General features: G+C 46.8%; 1 protein-coding gene across 1 annotated transcript in view; it reads right to left on the reverse strand.

The window, feature by feature from the left end:
- The window catches only part of MACF1 (microtubule actin crosslinking factor 1), a 232,691-nt gene that overhangs the window by 115,873 nt on the left and 103,288 nt on the right, over positions 1-13,530 (reverse strand). The window contains exons 18-29 of the mRNA XM_029912665.1: positions 13,117-13,221; positions 12,351-12,446; positions 11,797-11,922; positions 8,916-9,068; positions 8,236-8,390; positions 6,911-7,037; positions 5,924-6,107; positions 5,358-5,527; positions 4,455-4,633; positions 3,690-3,828; positions 2,912-3,105; positions 2,184-2,346 (exon numbers count right to left, since the gene is read on the reverse strand). Coding sequence (XP_029768525.1) covers positions 2,184-2,346; positions 2,912-3,105; positions 3,690-3,828; positions 4,455-4,633; positions 5,358-5,527; positions 5,924-6,107; positions 6,911-7,037; positions 8,236-8,390; positions 8,916-9,068; positions 11,797-11,922; positions 12,351-12,446; positions 13,117-13,221 — 1,791 coding nt within the window. The remainder of the gene's footprint in view (positions 1-2,183; positions 2,347-2,911; positions 3,106-3,689; positions 3,829-4,454; positions 4,634-5,357; positions 5,528-5,923; positions 6,108-6,910; positions 7,038-8,235; positions 8,391-8,915; positions 9,069-11,796; positions 11,923-12,350; positions 12,447-13,116; positions 13,222-13,530) is intronic.

A 13,530-nucleotide genomic window follows, 5' to 3' on the forward strand; every position in this document is an offset into this window, starting at 1 on the left:
CTCTCTGACTCACGGCCACGTCACTTTCATATTGAGCTTGTTCTCTAGAGACCTCGAGCAGCAGAACAGGTGACATTCCTGCCCTTCCATCCGCCCATACGTTAAAGAGACACTATGCACGGTTTGTGATCCTCTAAGTCTGACCTCCTGTATAACAGACCATAGAACTTCCCTAAAACAAGTCCCTGAGCAGATCTTTTAGTAAAACAGCCAGTCTTGATCTAAAAACTTGTCAGTGATGGAAAATCCACCATGACAGTTGGTCAATTGTTTCAATAGTTAATTACAGGTCTGTCGCATCTTACGCGCATTTAACATGCGCGATTTCAGCTTTACGTGGTCGGCAAAACCGAGAAAAATAACAACTTTAATACTGTACCTGTAGTGCGGGCGATTTTGCCCACCATTCAACTCAATGTAATTTTGACTAGACGCGGTTTTCGCTTTACGCGCTAACCGCAGAACGGAACCCCAGCGTAAGATGAGACTCGCCTGTATTTTCACTGCTAAAAATGTACGTCTTATTTCCAGTCTGAATTTGTCTAATTTCAACTTCCACGTTTTTGAATCGTATGAGGTCTTCCTCTGGTAGACCAAAGAGCCCATCATTAAATATTTGTTTCCCATGAAGATAGCTAAAGACTGTCATCAAGTCACCTCTTAACCTTCTCTTGGTTAAGCTAAATAGATGGAGCTCTTTGAGTGTATTACTTCAAGGCATGTTTGCTACTCTTTTAATCATTCTTGTGGCTCTTTTCTGAACCTTCTCCAATTTATCAACATCCTTCCTGAATTGTGGGCACCAAAACTGGACATAGTATTCCAGAAGCAGTGTGCCAAATAGAGTGGTTAAAAAACCTCTCTTCTCCTACTCACGATTCCTCTATGTATGCATCCCAGGATCGCATTAACTCTTTTGGCCACAGCATCACATTGGGAGCTCATGCTCAGCTGAGTATCCACCATGATCCCCAAATCTTTTTCAGAGTCACTGCTTCCTAGGCTAGAGTCCCCTATTCTGTAAGTATGGCCCACACTCTTTGCTCCTAGATGTACATATTTACATTTAACTGTCTTAAAACACGTATTGTTTGCTTTCACCACGTGATCCAGATCATTCTGAATCAATGACCTGTCCTTTTCTTTATTCACCACTCCCCCACACGTTTGTGTCCTCTGCACACTTTATCAGTGATGAATCTCTATAATCTGTATAAGCCCTCCTGACACTTAAAGATTCTTTGGTATGATGAAGTGGCTTATATTTCTTGTTAAACAGCCATTTTAATTTCAGCTCTTTCAGTACAGAGAGGAAGACATCAGTGTTCGTCAAACAAGAAACACAAAATCAACAGGGGGAAAACATTTTCCTTTCTTTAAAGCCCATTCGGAGTATTTATTTGCTGTTCATGAAAGGAGCTGGACTGAGACTAGTGGAGACACACAACTTATCTACAGAACAGGTACGGGGCAAGCTTCTCCCACAACGTCCCACCAACATGCCTCAGCACCTCCAGGAGTGGAGAAGGTAACTCAGCCTCCGTGTCCATTTTACGGAGACGAGAAGGGAGTATTACCTAGGTCTCTCTCTTCCTTAAGTACTGTAGCATGAGCGCTTCATGATCTTTAATGCATTTATTCTCACCACACCCCTGTAAGGCAGGGCAGTGCTACCATCCCCATTGTGGGGATAGGGAACTGAGGCACAGAGAGGCTAAGGCCCAGATTTTAAAAAATATTTAAACCCCTAACTCCACTGAAATCAATGGAAGTTACACACCTATATACCTTCAAAAATGTGGGCCTAAGTGACTTACCCAAGGTCACCCAGGCAATCTGTGCTGGAGCAGAGGCTTGTACCAAGTTCTCCCATGTCCCAGCTAGCACCCTAACCACTGGCCCTTTGTTCCTCAGTGCCTCTGATGGGACCACTAGGTGCTACCAGGAGACCATAGGTGAATGAACTGCTGACAGTGGTAACATTCAGTTATTACCCTTCCGGGATGCATCTGCTACAGGTGAATGCACATACATTATTGAAAATCCCATGAATCATTCAGCCCTTAAGAGAACAACGATTTGAAGCTTACGAGACAAAAGATTTATTAAAAACAAAATAAATACTTGTCCGACTCCTTTCAACAACCCTATTCCAGTTAGAAGAGTGCCATTTTCTCTCTTACCGTCTGCTGGCTCAGCTGTTCAGAGAGCACCCTGCTGTCCTCTGCTTGCCCAGGTTTCATCAATTCCTGCTGGGCAGTGGTTTCCTCAATCCACTGGATCAGCTCTCCGTGACACTCCCGGTAATCCCTCAGCACCTCCTGGATACTCTCCAGATCTGAACAGCTGAAAGGACCAATGCAAAAAGGAAACCATCACCAAACTCAAATCATTGTGTCAAAACAATGGTTCAAGATCCAGCCACATGCAGAGAAACCTCTAAAGCCGATGCTTCCCTGGGGATATTTATAGAAGCCACAGGTACAGCTCTGCAGGACAGGGAGCATGACGGGTGTTTCCAGCCAAGCTGTGGTTTGTTAAGGGTGGCAACGTCTCCAATCAGTAAAGATCCAAAGATCCAGATCAGAACTGAAAGAAGTTCCATAGAATCAGCCTGGCAAAGGTTAGCAGCTGCTAAGGGAGCCTGTAGGATAGGCAGGGGGTGGTAAAGCAGAGAAAGGGAGTTAAGAACTCAAAAGATGGAGTTGGAGGAGCAGAAGAGAGAAAGAGAAACAAGTCCTGCCGTTCCCTCAAATGGAAATAGTTCCTATATTTAATGGTGGCATTTGTCACCCTGGCTGCTAGCTGAAGTCACAACTGGAAAAATGCCATTGCTAGTTCCAAGTCTGGCGCAAGCTCCCATCAGAGGCACTGCCAGAAAAGCAGCAAGAACAAGGAGGGCATGTCTCACCGGGTTTCAATCTGAGAGCCAACTCTCTGCCAGCGATCCCACAGCTGGGCTCCCTTCTCCTGGTACCGCTCTAGGTCCACGCTGCGTTCTTGCTTCAGACGATACAGCTGCTCTCCCATGACTTTAGCCTTTGCCACATCCTCTTCCAACGAAGAGAACACGGGGTTCTTGTTCTTCGAATCACTGAGCCATTGCTTTAACAAACAACAAGACAGCTAAAGTCATATTACCAAGACCAGAAAGTTGAGCTGAAGTTGCTGGCGGGTATGTACAACATGGAATTCTCCAATCAAACGTAAGCATCTAAATGTACAGAACAGTTAAGACAGGAGAGAGAAATATCTAGCTCTGCCTTGTGTTGCCCTGTGGAGTTCAGGAACAATTATCAGCTCCATAATCTCCACCATCTGGCTGAATCTAGGACAGGGAGTTGCAAAACGTAGGGATCTGTAGCCCAGCTCAGAGCAAGTCATGATGGTGCACTCAGCATCGCCGAGTTACGCACGCTGCGGCTGCCAAGTGCAATTAGCACCAGCCGTGCAAAAAAGCAGAAGCGACGGTGCCTGCCAAGGCAGCTGTTGGACCTACAGTTCACAAAGCAGTAAGGATCGTGTGGACTCAATTAAAGCCTCCAATCACTCACCAGCAAGCAGGGGGGATGGACCACCATGCAAATTCAGTAAGGAACGGGGAGGATCCAGTTCAATGAATGCCAGAGCTCATGACTGGAGTGATTCTAGTTTCTACTGGATGCTATTGGAAGCATAATGTTACTAACCTGTAACGTAGCTCTGTGAGACTGAATAGCTGTTAGATCAGCAGGGACTGCCTCCTCTTGGCTCAGTTTCACTTCATACCCCTTGACCAGGGACTCTGCTCCTTGAGTACCACGAACAATAACATCCACCATCTTTAACCTATCGTGTAAAGACAAGAAGGAAACGGGACTTCTCACACTGAGGACATTCTGCATTGTAAAGTCATTTGGATCATAAGCACTGGAGAGGAACAGAACAGATCGCTTTGGATCATACCCAACATTCCCATTTGAGTAGCAGGAAGAAAAGGCCGTAATGGAATCTAGATTCTGAGGGGAGAAGCCCGTAAACACAAGCCCCTATATATCTGCCCCTGAAATTCTAAAACATCTTCAATTAAAATGGAAGGGATCAAACGGAACAGAACACAGAAGCAGCCTAATCTAGTGGTATGAGCTCTAGAATGAAAGACTGGAATACCAGCGTTTAACCCCAGTTCTCACAGCAACTCCAGCAAGTCACTTCATCTTGGCGTTCCCATCCCCACAGTGGGAATCATTAGTCACCTCAACCCTAACACTCAAATATTCTGGAGCACCACTGCCTGGCACCCCTCGGAGCTCTTGAATTTACAGCGTCTCCTAGACATTCCTAAGCCCCCTTAAGAAGCATGAGAGCAATTCCTACCCTCACCCAGTTTCAGAGAAGGTAGCCATGCAGCATAGCTAATTCTGCCCATATAGAATTCTCTCTCAACTCCAGAAAATAGGCACGTTCTGACTCACTTATCCAAGTAGATGGAAGAGAGTCCATACACGTGATCCATCTTCTCTACCAGTAGATTGAGCTCAGAACGCAGGTGTGGGGCACTGGACCCTGTTGGAGACTTGTGTAGGAAGCTGTCACATTTCTCAGAAACATGCTGCAAGTCAGACTTCAGCTGCCGTAAATCCTCCTGCATACGCTGTGTGGAGGCAGAGAATTAACATCAGCATAAAGTGCAGACACCCAGGAGACTGAAGCAAACGTGAACAGGATAAGATGCAAGGAGCGCCCAGTATCAGACCTTTCCAGCTTAAAAGTCTATTGAGCAGAATCATTTGACGTCTAAATGGGGCTTGTAAATTCTGCAAATTCTTCATTCCTTTCCATTATCAGATCAGGATGCTCTGGTCTCAGTGGTGGCAAAGGCCACCTGCAGTCAATGCTTTGGGAACTGTTGCTTCTTATACCTTTTTATCCAGATTTAAAGAAGGAATACTTTATGCAATGGACGTTTGCCCAGCCAGCCTGTGAAAAAGGCAGTATTTGCTAGTCTCAGCACATAAAAAGGAGAGAGATCTTTGCAGATTTCTTCCCATGGGTTTATATTTCTCCTCAAGTGGTCACTCAGTGGATTGAGAGATAGGCCCAGGCTATATGACAATAGACATTTTCCCCTTGGGGATCTGAAGCGAGGAGACATCATGGGGTGGGCGAAGGTGAAAAATGCAAAAAGGCGGCGAGGCAAGAGAACAAAGATACCTTCATTGTCTTTCTGACCTAAGAGTAAAACGTTACCTCTATAGGATTGCTATGTGAAGCAGGTGAGTTCCCTATATAAAATTTATGCCAGGGTATCAATGCCCTGTGAAGCAGCTCTCTTAAGACCAACAGTGGGTTCCCTCAAACCTGCAGGAAGTACTGACCTCCTGCTCTGCAATGCGCAAGGTGTTTTCCTGGATAGTATCACCGTCTGTTCTGGTGCTGCTTGGGGCCTGGATTCGCCTCACTAGTCTCTGTTCGCACTCCTCCAGGCGCAGACGGATGTTCTTTAGCTCAGAGAGATATGTCCTGGCAAGGGTCTCATCTTTGTCCTCTGTTAAGTCACAAACATACAAAAAAACCCACCCCATCTAGGATCAGTCTCTATTAGGAACCATAGACCCAAGTGGCTGCACTCTTCTGCCCAGAGAGAAGTGAACACAGAGCTCTCTACTCAGATGGAAACCAAATTTTTCAAGAGCTGTGAGGACCTAACGTTTAACCACTGGCAGCAGAGCAAGGACCCCACTACCCAGACCTAATCGGCGCTATTTGCCAGCACTATTTCTCCCCAACAAAGGCCGCACATTCAAATGAACAGCAGGGAAGAGAACAGCCATTTGCAAAGCTAACATTCACAAGCTAGTCTAAAAATTAAGAGCACCTGTAGATCCCTCATCTCTATCAGCCCCCAGAGCTCCACGTTAGTCTATTAACCCTCCCAGCTCACCATTCTCCATGGACTCCAGCAGCTGTTGGAAGTGCTCCTTGCTGGACTTCACTTCTTCCTCCAAGCGCAGCCGATCGGCCCCAGAGAAGAGCTCCGAGTCCCGGCTGTCCTGCAGGAAGTCCTCACAGTGCGCCTGGAGGCTCTTCATGGCTTGCTGGCACTCTCCTTGGGCCAGAGATCGTAGCTGTGGAAAACCAAAGACGAACGATAAGGAACCATGCACCAAACTGCCCTGACCAAGCTCCCAGTTACTGCGAATTACCCGGCTGCGTCTCTCATTTCTCACACCCAGCCGTAAGCATTAATTCACACGCTCTTTTCCTAGCAAGACACCCATCTTTTCAAGGGTGACAGCCACTGCCAGAAGGCAGATTCTAGTGAGTCTCCCCTTCTCGGACAGGACAGCTCTTTTGGTCACGCTATGATACAGCACTGCCTTTAGAGGCCAGCCATTGTCTTGCCTGGGTTTTTATCTCGCTCCCCCCACTACAATAATCTTTATTGCCTGAACAGAGCTCTCCTATGCTTTCAAGGAAAGAGGAAAGACATTATGAGGCATTTGCCTTCCCTGGATCTTTCCTCCCCTTCCTCATTCCTCTCACCTCCACCTCTGTTCACTCCTAAGTAAAAAGACGCGTCAATCCTACGACACCTGAGCTGATTATGGCTCAGGAGCAAACAACTGATGCTAGGGTCATTGCACTTCTTTTTCTTTGCTCTGAACCCCCCAGAGCTCAGACTGACTCACACTGTGCTCCTCAGGCTGATCCCTTAGTTGCCCTAACCCTTCACCCTTGAATTATCTCTTACCATTTTCCTTGTATTCCCTACCCAGGCAAGGAAGCCTTGGCATCATTTCCAACTCCAACCAGGCACCTGGGACTACGCTTAATGCCAAAGCAAGTTAGCTTTTACATTGCTGGAGAAGACCAGCCTACGCTGCAGTGACCCGGACATGTGGATTTGTTGGGATGCTTTGTACGGTACCTTCTCCATATTCCAGCCTTGCACCAGGGCAATGTCCTTCCGCAGGTAGTTCCAGGAGATCAGGCTCTTCGTGTTCACGTGGAGCTGGTGCCAGAGGGCCATCACCTTCTGGTACAGCTGTTCGACCCTACGACAGGACAGCAGTTCCATCACTGCCCAGGTCCCCCAGCATTCTCAGTTACAGCATGGAGCCAGGCATGTGCTTATTCAAATTCAGCCTTTAACTTTTAGCGCATTAAGATAACAACCCAAGGTCAAGCCTAACCGAGTAGAGCCAATGGTAAGGCTTGCAGAATGCCCTGATCAGAATCAGATGGGAGCCGTATCTCTCTTTCATTCACATGCATTAGATCCCCAGGGGGGAACCCCCCCTCCTGCGTGCTGCCATCGCCAACCATCCAGAAATATTACATCAGTATCTTGTGGAGTTAGCAGCAGGAGCACTGCAAGAGCCGCCTCCTCTGCCAGGCAGGCCAGCCACACCCAGGAGGCCCCTGGCTCCTCTCTAGGCTGGACATTTGTGCAGCCCGAACGGGCGTTCAGGTTTTTTCCCATTCCCATTAATTGCACTGTTTGTGAAGTTACCAGGCTGGAAGCACTAAAAAACACCATTAGCCACACAACAAGCAGGGCAAGGGAACCACCTTGCCCACATGCCTCACCCCTACCTAGACACCAGAGGGTAGTTCAGTTTCCAGACCCACTTAGACCTTGTCCACCCTGGGTTTTTTGCACTGGCGTGGACAGCATTGGTGCAAACCCCTAATGAGGAAATGCTGCACCATGAGTTTGATCGTTTGAAGCCAAGATAAGCAGCACAAGTCATGATTTATAGTGGTGCAGGCACGTCTAACACCAGAGACTTGCACTAGTGCAAAAAGCTAGACAGTCTAGACGAGACACCCTTGGTCTCCCTGCTGATACTGTCACAAGGGAGTCGATCACAGTAACAGGTTCTGTGACGTTGGTCCACTGGGAGCTGAAACAGCAAACCCAACAGCCATCAGACAAAGTCTGGATTTCAGCTCGTGACTAGAAGGCTCCATACCACCACCACCAATCCCCTGCACCCTCCCCATCACCTGTAACTGAGCCCCACCGCATCAACGAGCTAGCCACCTGTTGCAATTAATATTAACAACATGAAGCCCCAACTCCCAGCAAGGATGAGGGGTTAAACTCTTCCCCAAGCAAAACAGATCTGGATGGTCTCAGAATAAATAACCCAGAACATAACGAACAGCTAGAGGCATCTCTTGGTCATTCTAGCTTTGGAATTCCAACCCACCATGAGCAGCAAGCAGTGAATTGCAGTGCTTAGTTACCTATTGGCAATGTCAATTGCCTCTTTGTTAGGAGGGGGGATCAGGAAGCACACAGACGGTACCATGGCCTCATTGCCGGTCGGGCTGATCACCTTCCATTTGGTCCTCTGGGAATTATCTTCCAGCACACACTCATCATTCTTACAGATAGTGATCTACGTAGGCAACAAAAATAAGATTGCAATCAAACACCTGACCCACCAATGCCTTCTGTTGTGGCCAGATTCCTCAGGTAGCCCTACTGGAGTCTCCCAGAAAGGGAAGGAGGCTTTCAGCCAACTCACTTTAAAATCGAGCAAAAGTGAAGTAATTTGCGAATCAGCTCAGAGAGCTGTCTGGAGAGAAAGGGAGGAGAAATTCAATGATGCTAGGATGCTACCTGGACAAGTCTTTGGCTAGAAGGTATCAATTCCACCCTCCTATGGGAATGGAACCTTTGCTACTGCTCAGAGAAAAATCAGGACCATTGGAGAAGCTATTTCAGAAGAGGCAATTGCTCCATCCGCCTCCTTATATATCCCCTCCCTACCTCGCTGTTGTTTCTTACCGTCAAGTACCATAGAAGTGGTCCAAGTTTCTCTGTTTTCTGCTTCCCCACTATTCCCACAACCCTTTGCACAAGCCTAGATTCTTCTCCTCCCTTCGCTCCGAAGCTCGTAGGCTCCTTGCCGTCAGCTCACCTCGATCTGGCGATAGTCACAAACAGCCTTGACTGAGATGGTGCTCTTCAGGACATGGTCCGGATTCCTTGGCTTTAGCTGAACGATGGTTTTGGACCGCCCAACCAAGCTGGCGACGGAGCTCTTCGACTGAATAAGCTGCTCCTTTTCATCCTGGCGAGAAAGAAAGAAAAGTGCTACTAGTGCAGGTGGCAAAAGAGAACCACTAAATCCCTTAGAGTACGTCTACCCTACCCGCCGGATCGGCGGGTACCGATCGATCTATCGGGGATCGATTTATCGCGTGTAGTGTAGACGCAATAAATCGATCCCCGATCGCTCTCCCGTCGACTGCTGAACTCCAGCTCGGCGAGAGGCGGAAGCAAAGTCGACGGGGGAGCCGCGGCCGTCGATCCCGCGCCGCGAGGACGCAAAGTAAGTGATTCTAAGTCGATCTAAGATACGTCGATTTCAACTACGCTATTCTCGTAGCTGAAGTTGCGTATCTTAGATCGATCCCCCCACCCAGTGTAGACCGGGCCTTAGAGTTGTTACAACAACCCTCTTTCCCCCTGAAAGGTGAGGGTCTTCCAGGGCTGGGCTGGGCTCTCAAGGGCTGAATGGATATGCCAAGAGAGTCCCTCTCACCCCAACTGTGGGGGAACACACCCCAAATCAGGGCTGGAACCTTTCCTTTCATTTTTGTGCCATTCCAGACAACTCACTTGCTTCCCCCCACCCCCACCCAGCTGCATGCAAGCATTACTTTCTTTTGCTGCTAGAGACAAGAAAATAACAGTCTTCTAAAAAATTTAAATTGCAGTGTGTATAAAACAGTGACCAGCAGGACATGCCCTCACTGAGGAGGAATTTCTTTTTTGCTGCTTTGGGAAGGCTGCAGAACCCTGCGGCGTTCCTTACTTTTCTAAAGCAAGGAATGAAGGCATGTTTAAAAACAACACTCAGGATGTAGGTGCAAAGAGTTAAGAAGATAAAACATCCCAGAGAAATGGCGCAGAAACAGATCTTCACCTAAGAGACTTCTTTCCACTGTGGTTAGTGGCGAAGCAATCAGAGTTAGTAGATATTTTGATAGAAATTTGCCAGCTGGGGTAAATGATATTGCATAATTGGTTTCCATCAGTCACTGCTGGTCTGATGCTCTGAGATCGCAGTGGTTCTCCATTTTCAGAGCATCCTCAAAACAATCTACAGCCATTCCAGTGTAGAAGTGAGGGTATCGTTACATAAATCACAGCCTGAATAACTTATCATGGTTCAGCCCACTTTGACTTATGAAATTAAAAAAAAAAAAACATCCAACAGAGAACTTTAACACTCCTGCTTTCCACTCTGAGCCCATTAAAGGTTCAATTAGTGCACTAGGAAAGGTGAACGGTCTGTTATTTAATGGTTAAAAAAAAAAAAAAAGAAGAAGAAGTGCTTAAATAAACTACCTGTGCCTGTCCCAGGGAGCATGATTGGAAGAAATACAACTTTAACTCATTAGTTACCAAAGAATAATAGCATATGTCCGGGAGATAGCTGGACTTCACCATTCCTGAGATGTCGGCTACTTTTCAAAACAAGGAGTGAACCACTGTCATGCCAGAATCCGAGTACTTGTGGCTATAGGTCTAAGAACCTGCAGCTAGTGCAGCTGGATTACAAAGAGCCTGACGACCTGACACTGGGAGGAGGGAATGCGCCACTAGGACCCTTGAGAAGAGAGGATAACGAGTCCAGAGGATTTACCCTGCATGACTGCCCAATACCAGCACCCACGTTTTTGCTGCAGAACCTCTGGGACCAAAAGAAGTCCATAAGAAAGAGATTGCATATGACAATGGGATTTCATGCCTCTGAGTTTGTTAACCGCCACTAATAGATTAGTACTTAATCAGTCCAATCTGAAGTATTGAACGAGTGTATAAATGTTAACATTTAAAAGGCTTTGATTAGCATCTGGCCACTAACCTTTATCAGAGGATTAGCAGTTAAATACTTAGGTAAACCCGCACTCATTAGATATGCCAAATCAGTAGCTGGTTGACGCTTCACTCCTTGTTTCTTATTATGCCAATTTGCCCTGTGTGGTTATAAAGTTCTCTTATTGTTTGGACTGCTCTATATTATTCCTGTCGCATCAGGTCATGTGACAAAGACTAATCTGCCAAAGTTCAGCCTGCTACTGCTGTCTTGAGTACTGAATATAGACATACACAATTATCCATACGCTCCCTGCTTCGATTTTATCATTAGCCACCTTGTAGACCTGGCAAACAGATTAAATCTGGATTAAGAGTGGGCATTTCCCGCCATCCTTCCCTGCACCAGCTAAACAACCAATTGGCTGCAGCCTCCAGTTGACCAGATCAGAGTAACCATCTCGGACAACAGAACTCACCCATCACCGTATTTCTACGCACAGAAAGATAGTGTGATAGATAGTGATGGTGAAGAATCAACTCTGGACTTCATTTTCCTGTGGTATACAAGGTCTCTAGCCAGCCTTTTTGCACTGCCGGCTCCTCTTCCCTTCAGCAAGGGTGCAAGGATACAGAGAGAGCCTTGTGCTCTATAAGAGTCCTTTACTGCAGTCACTGATCTTCCATTATAGCTATTAAATTAAAATCAGATTAGTGTAGACAGCGTTAAATCAACAGAAAGTGACACAGTAAAGGTCACAAAGCCTGCACTCCGACACACACAATCAAAATGCAAAGAGGAGCCTGAGACAGGATAGGCAAAGAACATTCAACTTAACTGTGCTGTTGTAGGAATAAACAAATATACCCATTTTCCCTTGTGATGCAAAAGCCAGCAGGCAGTGCTGCTCCACAGTATTGATTGTGCATTGCACCGAGAGCCCATGATGTTGGGGCTTATACAGAACACCCACCATGGAATCCTGCAGCAGATCTTCCAGGCGGGTCAGGCTGGTGTTCTGGTCACAAGAATATTTCCGTTTGATAGAGTCCTGGAGATTCCGCAGGTACGTTTCCGACTCTCGGGCGTCGCTGAAGAACTGCAAAGCCAAAAAGCATTACAGAAAGCTGTGCGACAACACACCACAGGCTATTCATTGCCACAGGCAACACTGAAAGGGACCCACCAAAAACCTCATTAGACAAGTTTCTTCCGCATTTCTCTCCATCTTTGTGCTGCTGGAGCTGTAAGCACCACCACAGGCATGGCCTGGGCTATCACGAGAAATCACATCCCACCAGATAAAGTGCACAGGGGACCCGGCAAAAGGGAAAGAAACAAATGAGAAAAAACTCAGAAGTCCTTCATTTAAAGCTGTGTTCAGGATAAAGCCTATACTGCCCTGCAAAAGGATAAGCGCGTTGTGGGTCAGTTGATGCTATACCATAACCACGGTGCACAAGCAGGTTTGGGTCTCTGAACCATAGGTCAGGGACAGAAATGCAGGACTGTCCCTCCCTACTATACCTGGAAGTAAGCAGCATTCTCCTTCACATGCTGGTCTACACATAAGCAGAGCTGTTTGATCCATTGCCACTGGGACTGCACAGCTGCGCTATACGCCTGGAAAATACATATATACAAAGAAAACCATGAGTTACAACAACGAAGGAACCAGGTGCATTGGTCAAGAAGGGGTTTGAGTCAGTGTTCAGCCCGTTCACTCAACTAGCTTACAATGTTCACATAAGAAGGAAGGATTTGGCTGTAATGAGATGTCATGGGAAGTGCCCTGGAATAGAGACCAAAGGAAATAAATTTTAAAAAGGAGGCACTTTAAGTGGCACTTCCAAGGTAGTTGCCCTCCATCCCCTGGAATTGGTGGCGGGGCTTGTCAGTAAAAAACCCTGCCCTAATAACCCTTTGCTCCACAGAATGTTTGCTCCATCAGTCTCGTAACCATGAATAATTCAAAGTGAGCTCAGGGCCACTGGCTGTCTTATCTTTCCACAGGACCTTGGGCCTGGGCCCTGTACACACAAACATTTATCTTTATTATCTTGGGAAGGGTACTGTGTAGAAGTGTCGTCCTTGTCCTCACAAGAGGCACCCTTATCAATAAAGCTGTTTTATGACAACTTGGAGTTGGTAAGAGCAGTTTAGGGTGGAGGTGGAGATGTGGCGCGTCTAAGCATGTCTCTCAATGATATTTCTTCAAGGGGCTAGCGGAGTTCAATTAATACGGCTTGGCGTGAAACCCCCCAGCGTATAAGCCCTTCAACTGATCAGTTACCTCTACAGTCTGTTTGGCCGGGTGATTCTCCAATGACAGCAGCTCCGCTGTATCTTGTAGAGACCGGAACACATCCTGTTTCTCTTCCAGTTCCATTGTCAGCTCCTGAGTAGCAGATGCAAGTAAAGACTCCAATCAAAATCAATCGTACATTTCTGTGGTAGCTGTACTTGAGTCATTACGTATCCAGGCCAGGCTGAAGAGGAGCAGGGATTTGGGACAGGGGTAAAGCTGGTGTTGGAAACGGCACGGAGCATTTCTTCAGTTCCGCATGTAGGTGTTGAATAAGAACACCTTATTAATATTGTCTTGAAGAGAACAGGAGTATTTGTGGCACCTTGGAGACTAACAAATTTATTTGAGCATAAGCTTTCGTGGGCTACAGCCCCCTTCATCGGATGCATATAGTGGAAA

The sequence above is a fragment of the Terrapene carolina genome, unplaced genomic scaffold, assembly GCF_002925995.2.
Source record: "Terrapene carolina triunguis isolate 2854851 unplaced genomic scaffold, T_m_triunguis-2.0 Scaffold236, whole genome shotgun sequence".
NCBI lineage: Eukaryota > Metazoa > Chordata > Testudines > Emydidae > Terrapene > Terrapene triunguis.